The sequence below is a fragment of the Miscanthus floridulus genome, chromosome 6, assembly GCF_019320115.1.
Source record: "Miscanthus floridulus cultivar M001 chromosome 6, ASM1932011v1, whole genome shotgun sequence".
In the NCBI taxonomy this organism is placed as follows: domain Eukaryota; kingdom Viridiplantae; phylum Streptophyta; class Magnoliopsida; order Poales; family Poaceae; genus Miscanthus; species Miscanthus floridulus.
Window position 1 is genome coordinate 37,733,038 of NC_089585.1, and position 15,357 is coordinate 37,748,394.

At 53.4% G+C, this 15,357-nt stretch overlaps 2 protein-coding genes across 3 annotated transcripts; one reads left to right on the plus strand and one right to left on the minus strand.

The window, feature by feature from the left end:
• Positions 1-7,762: 7,762 nt before the first annotated feature.
• On the plus strand, positions 7,763-9,381 carry LOC136460502 (U-box domain-containing protein 13-like). Its single transcript, XM_066460168.1, has 3 exons — positions 7,763-7,879; positions 8,321-8,884; positions 8,992-9,381. Exons 1-3 carry the CDS (start codon positions 7,763-7,765, stop codon positions 9,379-9,381), a joined length of 1,071 nt encoding a protein of 356 aa, XP_066316265.1.
• Positions 9,382-12,485: 3,104 nt separating this feature from the next.
• LOC136458097 (probable protein S-acyltransferase 4) lies at positions 12,486-14,603 on the minus strand. Of its 2 annotated transcripts, none has more exons than XM_066458093.1 (5): positions 14,442-14,603; positions 14,102-14,290; positions 13,649-14,005; positions 13,320-13,553; positions 12,486-13,166 (listed from the first exon to the last, which is right to left on the minus strand). In XM_066458093.1, the coding sequence occupies exons 1-5, from the start codon at positions 14,499-14,501 to the stop codon at positions 12,729-12,731; spliced, it is 1,278 nt and encodes a 425-aa protein (XP_066314190.1). In that variant the 5' UTR covers positions 14,502-14,603; the 3' UTR covers positions 12,486-12,728. The 2 variants fall into 2 exon arrangements, with proteins under 2 accessions (XP_066314190.1, XP_066314191.1); XM_066458094.1 differs by having other exon boundaries at positions 14,438-14,573.
• Positions 14,604-15,357: the final 754 nt, after the last annotated feature.

Here is a 15,357-nt window from a genome sequence, read left to right on the forward strand (position 1 = left end):
AGCGAGGAGTCCCTGGCGTCGCTGGCAAAGACCGAGCACTGAGGAGCGAGGAGTCCCCGGCATCATTGGCAATGACCGAGCACCAAGGAGCGAGGAGTCCTCGGTGTAGCTGGCGATGTCGACCACCGAGGACCAAGGAGTCCCTGGCATCACTGGCGATGTCCGAGCATCGAGGAGTGAGGAGTCCCTGGCATCGCTGGCGATGACCAAGCATCGAAGAGCGAGGAGTCCCCGGTGTTGCTGGCGATGACCGAGCACCGAAGAGCGAGGAGTCCCCGGCGTCGCTGGCGATGACCGAGCACCGAGCACCGAGGAGTCCCCAGCGTCGCTGGCGATGATCGAGCATCGAGGAGTGAGGAGTCCCCGACGTAGCTGGCGATGTCGACCACCGAGGACCAAGGAGTCCTCGGCATCGCTGGCGATGTTCGAGCATCGAGGAGCGAGGAGTCCCCGGTGTCACTGGCGATGATCGAGCACCGAGGAGCAAGGAGTCCTCGGCGTCATTGGCGATGACCGAGCACCGAGGAGCGAGGAGTCCCTAGCATTGCTGGCGATGACCGAGCACCGAGGAGCGAGGAGTCCTGAGCGTCGTTGGCGATGACCGAGCACCGAGGAGTCCTCGACGTCACTGGCGATGATCGAGCACCGAGGAGTCCTTGGCGTCGCTGGCGATGACCGAGCACCAAGGAGCGAGGAGTCCATGGTGTCGTTGGCGATGACCGAGCACCGAGGAGCGAGGAGTCCCCGACGTAGGCGGTGATGACCGAGCACCGAGGTGTGAGGAGTCCCTAGCGTCGCTGGCGATGACTGAGCACCGAGGAGTCCTCGGTGTAGGCAGTCCACCGAGGGGTGTCCCGCGATGGTAGATTTGTCGGTGGGGGTGCGCGTAATTAAGAACCGGATGGTGACACAAGGCGCAGAGACAGTGATTTAGACAGGTTCGAGCCGTCTGATCGACGTAATACCCTACGTCCTATGTCTTTGGTGTATTGTATTGAGATGTAGTAGATAGATCTTGATGTATCTTGTCCGCTCGGGAACCCCTACCTCTCCTTATATAGTCTGGAGGGATAGGGTTACAAGTAAAGTATCCTATTTGGTACTATACAATGTCTTACGGTGCACGCTGAGCAGCGCCGTGCACGCCTTGATCTTGTGGGTCAAGCCACCTCTGATGGTGTGGCCCATGTCTTGTCTTGTGGATACCGGGGGGTATACCCCCATAGCTAGTCCCCAAGCCTGACAGTAGGTGACGTAGTCGTGTGGTGCCAGGGTCAGAAAGTAGAAGACCAGCCGAGCAGGCAGCCAGTTCTCGAGCGTAGCCTCGAGATGAGAACAAGCATATTCACCGCAAGGTGAAGTGTGCCCACTTAGTCCCTGAGCCTGCTGGAAGATGAAGAATGAATCTTGTAGCAGGGTCAAAGAAGTCTAAAAGCTTGCCGACGTCGTCTGACATGCGCGTATCAAGACCCCAGACGTGCTGCCCAAAATCAGCACCCTGATCTGAACAGCATGGAGCAGCTTGATAGCACATCGATGAGATGTAGCAAGATTCGACCACCAAGGGAGCACCGAGGAGCCCTCGGTGTCGCTAGCGATGACCGAGCACCGAGGAGTCCTCGGCGTCGCTGGCGATGACCGAGCACCGAGGAGCGAGGAGTCCCCGGCGTCGCTGGCGATGATCGAGCACCAAGGAGCGAGGAGTCCCGACATCGCTAGTGATGTTCGAGCACCAAGGAGCGAGGAGTCCCCAACGTCACTGGTGATGACCGAGCACCAAGGAGCGAGGAGTCCCTAGCATCGCTGGCGATGACCGAGCACCGAGGAGCGAGGAGTCCCCGACGTTGCTGGCGATGTTCGAGCACCGAGGAGCGAGGAGTCCCTGGCGTCGCTGGCGATGACTGAGCACTGAGGAGCAAGGAGTCCCCGACGTCGCTAGTGATGACTGAGCACCAAGGAGCGAGGAGTCCCCGGCGTCGCTGGTGATGTCCGAGCACCAAGGAGCAAGGAGTCCCTGGCGACGCTGGCGATGATCGAGCACCGAGGATTCCCCGGCGTAGGCGGCGATGTCCAAGCACCAAGGAGCGAGGAGTCCCCGACGTTGCTGGCGATGACCGAGCACCAAGGAGCGAGGAGTCCTCGACGTCGCTGGTGATGTCTGAGCACTGAGGAGCGAGGAGTCCCCGACGTCGCTGGCGATGACCGAGCACTAAGGAGCGAGGAGTCCCTAGCGTCGCTGGCGATGACCGAGCACTGAGCACCGAGGAGCGAGGAGTCCTCGGCGTCGCTGGTGATGTTCGAGCACCGAGGAGCGAGGAGTCCCTGGCGTCACTGGCGATGACCGAGCACCAAGGAGCAAGGAGTCCCCGACATCGCTGGCGATGACCGAGCACCAAGGAGCGAGGAGTCCCCGGCATCGCTGGTGATGTTTGAGCACCAAGGAGCGAGGAGTCCCCAACGACGCTGGCGATGACCGAGCATCGAGGAGCGAGGAGTCCCCGACGTCGCTGGCGATGACCGAGCACCAAGGAGCGAGGAGTCCCCGGTGTCATTGGCGATGACCAAGCACCGAGGAGTCCCCGGCGTAGCTGGCGATGTTCGAGCACCGGTGTAGCTGGCGACGTCCGTGCGGTGAAGTGTGCCCACTTAGTGCTCGAGCACGAAGAATCCGAGGGCCAAGGAGTAACCGACGTGGCTGGCGATGAAGCGCGAGCGATGAACAGTCGATCAACTGGTCGACGGCGAAGTGAGCATTGAGTAGAATCGACTGGCAAATAGTCCGATCAACTGGTCGACGATGAAGTCTATGAACCTAGCGGTCCGACCAGTTAATCGGTGAAGTCCGAGCACCAGGTGGTCCGACCACCTGGACGAAGATCCTGTAATACAAACATGTAGAACGGGTAGTACATGATGTAAAAATATATATGAACTTCAGAGAAAAAATAGCGTATGTAGCTTGGCGATCAGTTGGAGCGAAGATGCATTTATATTTAATATAAACCGCCCGACCAGTTAGTGTGTAGCTGAGTCTCCAGCCCTAGCTAGCCCATAGTCCATAACGTCGAGCGTGGAGCCCGTGCACGTGTAGGAGGAACAGGCGTGACCAAGGAGCCACTGCCGACCACCCATAATGCAGAGCGTGGAGCCCGTAGCACGTGTAGGGAGGAGTCGAAGACAGGGCCATCTCTGGAGGCGTCCGAGCATCAACGTGACTGTTCGAGGGTTCGAAAAATCATTTGGAGAGCAAATATGGAGAAAACAATTCAGAGAAACATTATGGCGATATACGAAGATCGGAGAATATTTAGAAGAATATTAAAGCGTGACTTAGCTTTGGACAGAGCGTCTGGTCGACGGCGTATGGTGTTCTCTGGTCGGTGTTGACGGTGAGCACCTAGCGGGCGGTGAGTTGTTGGTGAAGACGACCTCAGAGGTGGTTCCGAGATCGGATCTGACGTCGCGGGGGCTGATGTAGCCAGCGATGAATCGTCGTCGTCGACCGGCATGGATCTCCACGAGATTGATGACGAGAACGCGCTGTTGATTTGAAGTCCATCTGGCTCGCCGTGGATCAAGCGCACACCCCTACTTGGCGTGCCAACTGTCGACAGAATATCATTGGCAGTCCATCAAGGGGTATCTCGCGATGGTAGATTTGTCGATGGGGGTGCGCGTAATCAGGAACCGGATGGTGACACAAGGCACAGAGACAATGATTTAGACAGGTTTGGGCTGTCTGATCGACGTAATACCCTACGTCCTGTGTCTTTGGTGTATTGTATTGATCTGGACGACCAAGTAGCTTGTCCGCTAGGGGACCCCTGCCTCTCCTTATATAGTCTGGAAGGGCAGGGTTACAAGTAAAGTATCCTATTTGGTACTATACAATGTCTTGCGGTGCATGCCGAGCAGCGCCGTGCATGCCTTGATCTTGTGGGCTGAGCCACCTCTGATGGTGTGGCCCATGTCTTGGGGGCCATACCCCCACAGAGACCGAAGAACACAATGGATAACCAAAACGCTTTCACTGCCAAGAGTGGCTATGTTTACGAGGAAACCAACATAAGGTAGCTATTGCGCTTCTGTGATGAAGAACAATTAGTTTTCGGACAAACTAGCAAAGCAATCGTCGAAGGTTTCACTCAAGAGGGACATTGTCAGGGCAAGGACGTTGGTGGGCTAGCCTAGGTCGGCTAGCAAGCCTAGGTCGGCTAGCAAGCCTAGAGCACCACCCTTGATTGTTAGATTAAGAGAGGAGAAGCATAATGAGGTTAGAAGAGATTAGGGTAAAACAGGAGGTAAAAAAGTAGATTGATTTGTGTTTTGTGTGATTGTACTCTCTTCAATCAATGGTTGCCCTTTATATATACATGGTGGGGTGGACTTATCTTATGGAGGCTGAAATCCCTTGTAATAAATCACATCAAATATGAACCAAATCCAAACTAGATAGGAAATGGCCGGTTTGACGCAAAAATTGGACCCGGTTTGAATAGTACCAAAATGCAGAGTTTTTTAGGAGCATATTTATTCATCTGGACACCAAATTTGATGTTCTATATATGTTTTTTGATTGTCTCGACGAGAGGAATGCAATGATGAAGTCCATTTTGCATTTCGACAAAGTTAGAAAACTGGCCAAGGCTGGTTTGTAGCCGGTTTCTACAAAAAAAAGTCTAGGACATATTGCCTCCTTTTGGACAATTTTGGCTATCAATATATGCCTCCTGTTTTTTAAGTAAAGCTGATGAACCAAAATTGACTCATCATGTTGATTACCTCTAGTGTAATAACTAATAACCAGGTGTTTGCTTCCATGGGCAATACAACTCCAATGACCTCAAAACTTAACTTTTACGAGCGGGTCCCTTGTGTTAGTGTCTATAAGAAAGGATTTGGGGCTCTGATTTGAGGCCCATGCTAGAGCAGATGCAAAAAAAAGTAGGGCCTAAAAAATGAGGGGGTCCTCAAATCAAAAGGAACCCTAATTTGAGGCCTCTTGCTGGAGTTGGTTTGAAGGCCCTTGGAATCCATTCACCGAAAAACAAATCCCTTGGAAGTTAGGGACTGTTTGCGAGAGCTTCAGCAACTTGCGATTAAAAAAACAGCTTCACTCCCACTTTATTTAGGCAAACACCTCCAGCTCCACGTAAATCCATCCTGAAGCAGCTCCATGAAATCCGTGGATCTGCCCCAGATCCATGGATTTTGTGGACAACCTCAAGGGTGCTTCACCAAGTCAAGTTTGCTGAAGTTGGAGAAAATTACCCACCACCGCCACTAGTTACACAAAAAAAAAACGGTTCGTTCTAATTTCTTGTATTCTCGTCACGCGCAGACCCAAGCTCGGCTGTTTTTCCCCAGGCCCCGAGCTCCGCTGCCGCACCAGAGCCGTCGCCTCGCGAGCTCCGGCCGCACCCGCCCCGCCGATGGCCACGCGCGCCCTGCTACATGCCCCCACGTTGCCGCGCTGGAGCATGCCCTGGAGCTCTAGCCGCGCACGCCCACCGCTGGCCCAGCCCCGGCCGTGAGCGCTACGCCAAGACGCCAGCCACGAGCCTCGGCCTCGCCCCGGCTCTGCTCCGATCTGCAGGAAGGAGGAGAAATAGGGGATGAAGAGCTGACGCGCGGGCCAAGTGGCAGTAAGATAGAGGGGAGGAAATTCAGAGTTAGAGCTGTACCAAACACTTTACTAGAAGACCGGCTCCATGGTAGATCTGCTTCATTGTGACTCTAGGTTGATCAGGGGATTTTAATCTGTTTTTTGAAAGTTGGAGCTCTCCCAAGTCCCAAACAAGTTTGTCGCAAGAAAAAAGGTCCCAAACAAGCTTTTAGAATCAATTTGTCGTGGGCCACCCACCTGCGGTTAGAGAGAAAACACAAAGGCGAGTGCTCCATACGACCATACCTTTAGTGGGCATTTTTTTTTTGTCCATTAATAAAAACAAACTACTTTTGTGTCAACTAGTCCTTAAAAAAAGTAAAAAAAAAATAATAAAGAAAAACATGGTAATATGTGGCCATTAGATCACCGAAGTAGTCGAAGTCGGATTGGTGCGTTGAGGTCACTAGTCACTCTTCAGCTCCGGTCACTGCTCAGTCGATCAGGACACGAGAGCTGCAGTGTAAAGTAACTCAGAGAGTTTACCTCCCGGCTCACACTGGCTGGGGCGCTGGGCTGCTCGAAAGGGACAAAGCGGGTTCGCGTCCGAGAGCGACGACGGGGGTGTCCGTGTCAGTGTGTCACGATGGGGTGGACCAGTGGATCGAGAACCCAACCAAACGCAAGCGTCCAAAAAGAGGAAGTCTAAGGGGCCAATCATGGAACGCCCTTTGGATTGCGTCTCCGCTTTTAATGAGAAATGGAGAATCGCCCATGTTTTCCTCTGCGCGGCAACCCTGCCATTCAACACAATCTTCTCTGAGTAGTTTTCTCTAACTATCGTCTGGCGAGTTTGATTGGTTGCTCGTATAATTTTGGCTATATTGTAATATAGTGTACTTTTGGATAAGCTAGAGCTAGTTATTAGTTGGGCTAAAAATTAGGTTAAATTAGTTGAGATTGACTAGCTAGTTGTCTAACTAATTGATGATTCGGTTAAAAATTGTCCACCTATTAGTCTCCTGTTTAGATATACTAGGGTTAATTTTAGTTAATATTTAGCTAGCTAGCAAATAACTCTGGTATCAAACCGGCCTATTAGGCTAGTCATAACCAATATATCCATATACAATGTGATGCCATTTGGTTTAAGTTGCATAAGCTAGCTATATCTGGTTAGCTACATATTTAATATTATTATACATTTGTATTAGGTGAAGAGTGCAGCTGTCATCCTCCACGTCTCTTTATCCCTTACCGCTTCATCTCAGTTCTCCTTTTACAAGGATATGCATCCTTTGGATATTGCCATGAAAGTTAAAAATATGGAGCTCAATCCTAAACTTGTTTACATTTTGTTTGAACGTTGATATTCAGTATCATAATTTGAAATCGGTATTGGCTAGCTCCAAGCATAGCTGTTTGGATGGTTAACGATTCGGAATTGGAATTGGACCCAATACAAAGCAGTATTCACTATACTTGCAAACCCTCATGTTCACTATTGAGCCATCACCCTCTATATTGGTCAGCATTCAACAGCTGTCCTGACGCTCCTTCGCCTCCCTGCACCTTCGCCCCCGATGTCGACCCTCCGCCACCACTTGTTCTCTTGTATTTTGCTATAGCCACTTTTAAACTTGGGTTTTGCTTAGACTAGTTTGCCATCGAACAGTTTCACCATGCACGTATTGGTTTGTGGAACCAAAACTGCTTGTAAGCTTATTTATATTAACAACATTTGAGATTGCATCTTCTACATTCTTTTGTTGTGTTCTCAATTTGCATGTAGAGATAAGCCTTCGTGGTGAACTCTATCGTGTCAAACGTGGTTGATAATCAACAAAACTACGGTGTAGATTGGTCCCATACGTTGTAGAAGCTTGTGCATCCATGGTGCCTTTATAGCATAGGGGAAATTGGTTGGCGGACACCCACAGTGGTGGTCGTTTGCTGGCGGACATCCAAAGTGGAGTTGTATGCTAGAAGACACTCTGGTTTGTTGTAATTACGCCAGAGGACACCGCGGGCCGGTTTCCACCGGTTGAGGAGAGAGAAAAATTCAGTTTGGACATCCGGTGACCCTGAGCCACGTTTGGGTCTGGTTGGACCAGCTAAAAACCGACCCGAGCCTGGTCTGGTTGGACCTGTAGCGAGATGGCCACGGACAGGCTGCCGTCGCGGTTGGCGCTGGGGAGCACGAACGCCATGTGGTCCCGAACAGCGACGTGTCGCGCTCCTATCGGCTGGGCAACGTGGTATTGGATGCATCGGGTGCGTCCACTCCTCCCGTTCGGTCAATGCCTGGCGAGAAAGAGAGAGAAGGGAGGGAGAGCAGAGAGAGGGGAAGAAGCAGAGCACGGCGGCGGTAGACAGAGGCGAGGGCGAGGGTCACTCTAGTGGTGGTGGGTCAGGGCGGGGACAACCTCCAGCGTCTCGGCGCCGACGGCGTTGGCTCCGGCAGTCCTGCTGGATGGCGAGCTCGGCGTCCTCTGTTTCTCCTGCCTCGGCATTAAGATAGGGGAAGGGAAGCAGAGAGAGAGAGAGAGAGCGTGGAGCGGGGTGGAGGCTCGGCTCAACGGTGCGGGTTTGGTGGCCGAGGAGAAGGCGGCTCCACGCAGCGCTCAGTCCTAGTGCGGTGGTCAGCGGTGTCCGTGGTGATGGAGGCGGCGTCCTTGGTGCCAGAGGTGCTCTGCACCGTGCGGGGTTGGCCAGGGAGCAGTCGACAGGAATCCTGTCTTCACGGCCTCGGTTCGCGCGGTGGCGGCTCCCGTTCCTACTGATGGAGGGGCGCACGCGAGCCAAGAAGCGGTGCCGACAGCGTCAGCTCGGTCCACGTCGCCGGTGTCGGCACTGCTGAGGCTACCCAAGTCCGGCGCCGCCGGGCGAAGGGAGGTGCTGGAGTCCGACAACACGGCGGTGCTGCTGCGGCACGCGGAGGCCGAGGATGAGGCTCGTGGCGGACGGCGCCGTGGACGCACTCTCAGCCGTGGTGTCCTGGCGTTGACGGGGCTCCTCCGCCGCGGCGGCCCGTGGGAGCGCCACGAGGCCACCACGGCGCTCTTCGAGCTCTGCAAGCTGCCAGAGAACCGCCGCCGCGCGGTGCGCGAGGGCGCAACGCCCGCGCTTGCGGACTTCGCCGCCGACGGCTCCGTGCGTGCCGTCGTGCGGGAGGCGGAGAGGGTGGCGGGGACAAGAAGAGAAAGGGAGAGAGGAAGAAGAAAGCGGCAGGCCACGCACCAGGGATGCGCACCTCCACACGTGCGCCGCCAGCACCGCGTACGTGCTAAACCATGGTGCGCCATCGCGCGCGGGGAGCTGCGAACGCAGGCGGCCGAGCTCGGCGCGAGAGAGCTTGAAGATGGCCACGGCTGCGGGCGGAGAAGGCCAACGCCCGCGTCAGGATCCGGGCCCTGTTCGCGCTGTGCCTGGCCAAGGAGAACCGCCCGCGCGCCGTGGCGGTGGGCGCCGCGTCGGCGCTGGCGCGGCACGTGGCGGTGGGCGGCGTCGGGGAGCCCGAGCGCACGCTGGAGGCCGTGGAGCGCCTGTGCCGCGCCGAGGGCGGGCGCGACGCCATGGTCGCGGGGGCTGGGGGCGGGGCCGCGGCCGTGGCGACGCTGGTGCGCGCCATGTCCGGGCGCGCGGCGGGCGCGCTGGTGGCCATGGTGGGCGGGTGCGAGGCGCTCCAGGTGGAGGCGGTCCGGGCGGGCGCCATGAGCCAGCTGCTGATGTTGGTGCAGGGCGGGTGCTCGGAGCGCGCCAAACGCAAGGCGTAGCACCTGCGGAAGCTGGTGCACGCCATGTCCGGGTCCGTGGGCTGCTTCGGCATCGGGATGCGCTCCACGCCCATGGACCGGTGCGCCATGCACCACTCCTGGATGAGCCGGCGGAGGGTGGGGTCGGTTAACCAGACCAGGCTCGGGTCGATTTTTAGCTGGTCCAACCAGACCCAAACGTGGCTCAGGGGCACCGGATGTCCAAACTGAATTTTTCTCTCTCCTCAACCGGTGGAAACCGGCCTGCGGCGTCCTCTGGCATAATTACAACAAACCAGAATATCTTCTAGCATACAGCTCCACTTTGGATGTCCGGTAGCAAACGACCACCAGTGTGGGTGTCCGCCAACCAATTTCCCCTATAGCATACGATGGGACCTGAAGGCACCACCGCACCATGTGCAAGACCCATCTATCCACAGCTCACCAATATATGTACATTTTCGCAAAATTTAAAATTCAAATCTCAGGTGCATGTCTACCAGAAGACAAAATTCCTAGAAATTGTGAAAACCTACTAGGAAAACATACTTAGAAGTATTTGTCGTGATAGGTACCCAAGACATATAATTATTTGCATATCCTCTTTTTTGAGTGGACAATTTCTATTTTGTAGCAAACCTCATATGCTCCCTCCAGTTTCCTAAAGGATGCCGTTTTGGACAACGACACGGTCTCTAAAAAAACAACTTTGATCGTTACTTTTTACGATAAAATATTTATAAAATACAATCAATATATACTTTTATGAAACTACATTTCGAGATGAATCTACTTACATCACTTAGTCATTTTTAAACTCAACCTAAAAGAATTTATTTATAGTTAAAATTGAAAATATTTGACTTAAGACAACCTTAAAACAAAATCCTTTAGGAAACCGGGGTGAGTGTCATACTAATATAATGCCGGTCATGGCAAGGGTGTTTTCTTTCTATTTTCTTGCAACCCTAATTCGTTCCTCAGGTTCATTCTTGGCGGTTGGCAATTTGCTGGAACTTCATATACAAAATGTTTGGCTGTTTTTGTTTTCCACCAATATTCAAGTAAAAGGTGAGAATTCTGTACTGACTTGGCATTTGATACAACACGACATCTAGAATATCTAATATGGCTACGAGCAAGGACGGATCCAGCGTGGGTGCTGGGCTCCATGGAATGAAGAGAGAAGGAAGTGGAAAGAGTAAGAGGGAAGAAGAGGGAGAGGAAGAAGAAGATCAGGGGGCGGAGGAGGAAGAAAGGAGATGAGCAACCACCAGACTTAAATTCCGCATCTATTCCTGGCTACGAGCATATCTTTAAGCAAAGGATTAAGACAAATCTCTTTCATACATGCTACTTATTATACAAGTTAGTCTTTTCTTTCAGATATATATAGTGCAATGTGCCAATCCCTTTTATAGATAGATAAGGCTTGAAAGTATATCTCTTTCTTTCTCCAAAGATAAATGACACCATTGCAATCTATATGGTGACTACCATCAAGATAACGAATTAGCTACTCTCTTACAAACAAACTAAATTGGAGGTTCTGAGAGCATCTCCAAGAGTACCCAATTCTTTCTTCCCAAAAACATAGAGTTTTACAACTCCTAAAAGTATTGAAAGGAATAAAGAAAACAATCTCTAAGAGTTTCTAATAATCCACTCCTAAAATATAGAAGATAATTTTACATCAGGAATCCTATACTATTTATAAATTATTCTAACCACTTTTATATATTCTTTCTCTCTTGTACATTTGCATTAGGAACCCTTTTCTACTCTTTATTCTTTCCACGCCCTTCTACCTTTAGATTGGCTGACAAACACGCGCGGGAAGAGAAGATATGCGTGACTCGGAAGCGCGTAACTTTATGCGAAACATGGTGACTTTTTCCAAGTTCTAAAAGATTGGGAGATGGATTAGGAGTTGTTGGAGAGGATTTTTTTCTCATGTTGCTAAAAACTCAGGATTAGAAAGGGATTAACACAACTACAAAAATTTTAATGGAGGCAGGCATTTTCTATTAATGGAGGCGGGCATTGCAACCGCCTCCAATCAAAGGTCACCGTTAATGGTGACTTTACGGAGGCAGTTATTTTGCCCGCCTCCGTAAATCAAACAGAAAAAATAAAAAAAGAAAAGAAAAACTCATGAATAGGCCCGTCGAACCCATCACGGGCCCATCGAGCCCATCCACGGGCCCCTGTCGCCGCAGCCGCTTGTCGAAACCTGGACCGCGCGCACCGCCGGGATCCGGCGCCCCCATTGCCGGATCGAGACGACCGCCGCCGGGATCCGGCCTCCCGCTGCCGGATCGAGAGGACTGTCGTTAGGTTTGGAGGTGGAGGGGAAGGGAGAGCGGCCCACCGCTGAGATCCGGCCGCCCTCCATCAGGCTCCACGCCTTCTTGCTCGAAGCATGCTCGCAGTTGTCGGATTTGGCCGCTGCTCGGGTGGGGGAGCGACGCGCTGCCGGGGCCGCCCACCACCGAGACGCGCTTCCGCGCTGCCGGCATTCCGCACCGCCAGGGCTGCCTCCGTCCACGCCAGGGCCGGCCGCAACCGAGCCGGGGCTGACCGCGTCCACGCCGCCGGGGTTGACCGCACACGTCAGCCAGGGCAAAGAGAGAGAGGATGAGATAGATGGGGCGTCGGAGGGAGGGAGAGACGCTGAGGGAGGGAGAGGGGCGGCTCAATGAGGGAGACGGTAGAGTGATAGGGATAGTGAGGTGAAACCCTAAGTTCTATTTATATATGAGCCCGATAGAGGTATTGGAAATGGGTATTTGCTGGGCCTCAGGTATATTTTCCCAGGCGGGCCTTTTAAGAGGCCCGTCTCCGAAAATGGCCTGATTTTTGGAGGCGGGCCTCTTAGAAAACCTGCCTCCGTAAATCTATTTTAGGAGGCGGTTATTTTTTGACCGCCTCCGTTAATCGATTTTACGAGGCGAGCAAACGTGACCACCTCGGTAAATAAAATTAACCGCCTCCGTTAATAGCCCAGTATTTTAGGAGGCGGTTGAATTTTGTACCCGCCTCCGTTAATATTTGGACACTGCCTACTAAAATCATTTGTGTAGTAGTGTAGAGAACTCTTGGAGATGCTCTGACATGGAAGCAATCAAACAATTTCAACATATATACAACATAAATATATGATCCATTCTCCTAAAATTACACCTTAACTTTACGCACCAACGTGCGGAGAATTTACCTAGTTCAACGAATGAGCAAGGTCTTAATCTATCACGATGTTTAACCTCTCGAGTTCCAAGATTGTCCAAAAATGTATTGCAAGTGCATCATTGTGTAACCACAGTTCGAGTCACAATGACCACGGAATCTTGGCGTTGCTCATCACTTCATTCGACTCCGTCGTCATGTACAAACACAGTTGGAGTTGGAGACGAAGCTCCTCCTGGCGCAGGGTGTGGCGGCTCCTCCGGGATCATGAAGGGGTCCGGCGCCTCCGCGGATTGGCGGTCCTTGATGTGGAAGCTGGCACTGTTCTTCTCCATTTCCGCGTAATGCAGCCCCTGCAAGATGGCTGGAACACCAGCAGGGAGTTGCATCACGCCCTTGTACCCCATCTCCAGGTCGATCTTGTTCCTGGAAGTGAACGGCCCGCCGTCGACGAACGCCTCCGGCGGTGCCGGTGCTGGCAGCTCTACCCATGCCCGGAAATTGTTCATCGACGGCGGCATCCCGGTGCAGAACACCTCGGACACGTTGGCCAGCACGCCCCTGTTGTAGGGGTTCTCCTTCTCGTCGTACCGGTACCTGAAGTTCTCGTACGTCGTCTGCACAGACGAATGAACATCGATCATCAATTGCATGCGCAGCTCAACGTCTCTGAAGTCTGAACAACCAAAGCAAGCATAGGAGTGGTTTGGTTTGGACTTTGGACATGAATGTCTGAGGCTGGTTCTGACGGATCGGAGTACGTCACGTACCTGGTTGGTGCTCATGAGGTAGATGTGGAAGACGGTGAGGCCGCCGACGAACCACGCGACGACGAAGGTGTAGACGATGAGCACGAGCGAGAGCGGCTCGCCGGTCATGGACCTCAGCAGCGACCCGCCGTGCCTCGGCCTCTGCGCGGCGATGTTGAGCCAGGACAGCACGAAGACGTAGAGGCACAGGAACGTGGACGTCGAGATGAAGAGGAAGAAAAAGCGGTAGTTGCGCTGCGCGGCGTTCGTCGGTGTCAGCTCAACGCATGCAAAGGATTTTCATTCAGAGCCTGGCGGCCGGGGCGTGGCCGTGACATGCACATACTCACCAGGCCGATGCACTGGCCGACCCAGGGGCAGTGGTGGTCGAACTTCTGGACGCAGTTGTTGCAGATGGAGCAGTGCGACGCCCGCTGCGGCCGGTACAGGAGGCACGTGTCGCAGTACTTCACCCGGACGACGTGGCCCCCCGCGACGGCCACGTCCCTGGTGCGCGGCAGCCGGAGGTGCGGGTTCGCGGCGCTCGTCATCACCCACTCGGTCGACGCCGTGACGACGTCGTCATCGGCGGCGGCGACGGGGTCCCCGTCCCCGTCCCCGCCGCGCTCCGCCTGCTCCGGCGGGCGCGCGTTCCTCGGCACGATCCCCGGGTCCCTGCTCGATGTCAGGAACAGGAACGCCAGATCCTGCGATGCGATGCAATGCAAAGAACGGAGGATTAGCAATCCTGATCGAGAGCCAGTCGGCATGCAGTCGAGTGAGTCAGGCTCACGCTCACCCACCGATAGCCCAAGAAGGATGGTGGCGAGGAGGACCGGCAGGCCGAGCGGTTGCCTCTCCGAGCTGCCGGAGCTGAGCTTGGTGACGCACTGGAAGCACAGGCCGGCCAACGGGCATGCTATCAGGACCGTGGATAGGAAGAGGGAGCCCGCGTCCGGACCGAAAATCAGCCGCCCGCCAAAGAGGAATTTCTGAAAAAATTCAGGGACTGTTATTGCTTACACTGGCACTATCTGAACAAGTTGAAAAAAACTATGATCGGCGACATCTAAATTCCAAAATTCACAGACATTTTGCAGCAATTAATTGTGATGAAGCAGAGAGGCACCAAGGCTTACATACATTGCTTCCTTTCCAAACCTGGTACAGCCTCCTCCGGTCCGGCGCCCGCTCCCCCATCATCGTCAAGACGTCGTCGACCTCTCACGGTCACGGCCGACCTCGCACGATCAACAAGTAGGCATACGCGGCGGAGCCACGGCGGCGCGCCCCTCCCCAGAATGCTCCGGCAGGCTCCGCGCCGCGTCAGTGCTCGGACATCAGCACGTCGGCCGGCCGGCGCCGCTGCTGTTGGGCTTTCTCTCTCTCTCTGGAATCCCCTTTTGGATTTGGAGGTTGGAAGTTGGGAACCTACTGCAACCAAGGCTCCTCTTCGTCTCCGTCGTCCGAACCTGATTGGTCTCTACTGATTAGGCAAAGCAATAAGGCGTGGCGGCGACGCGGGAAAAACAATTAATCATCAGGAGGGCTTAACGACCGCTGCCCGGCCGCGTCCGTCGTGCCCGCCTGCATGACGTGACAGGGTGGAGCACCGGCCCGGCCGGCTGGCTGGGCATCGAGGCCCACCTGTCGGCCAGTGCAGGGTGTCGATTCGCGTTTCTGGTTCCTGCTGCACCTACTAATCATGTTCTAATATTCGCTCCACATAGGCAATCACCAATACAGCAATAATAACTACTTAGCTTCCGAATGATATACCAGTACGTACAATATTATTCTTAGAACACGAAATCTCATTCGCTGCATTTTGTTTCGGTACTCTTTTTATGATTATTATTTATTAGTAATAGTAATAAGAACAAATAAAGAGGGACGTTTTTATGTATATATCTTTTATTTTATTTATTTTTTGTTCGTGGCCACCACGTACGTTTGTAGCCAGCAAGAACACAAAACTAGGAGTACGACTTTGTCAAAAAAAAAAAAACTAGGAGTACGTGACAACATGTATTGGTCTCTTGTCTTGATTTGGACCTGC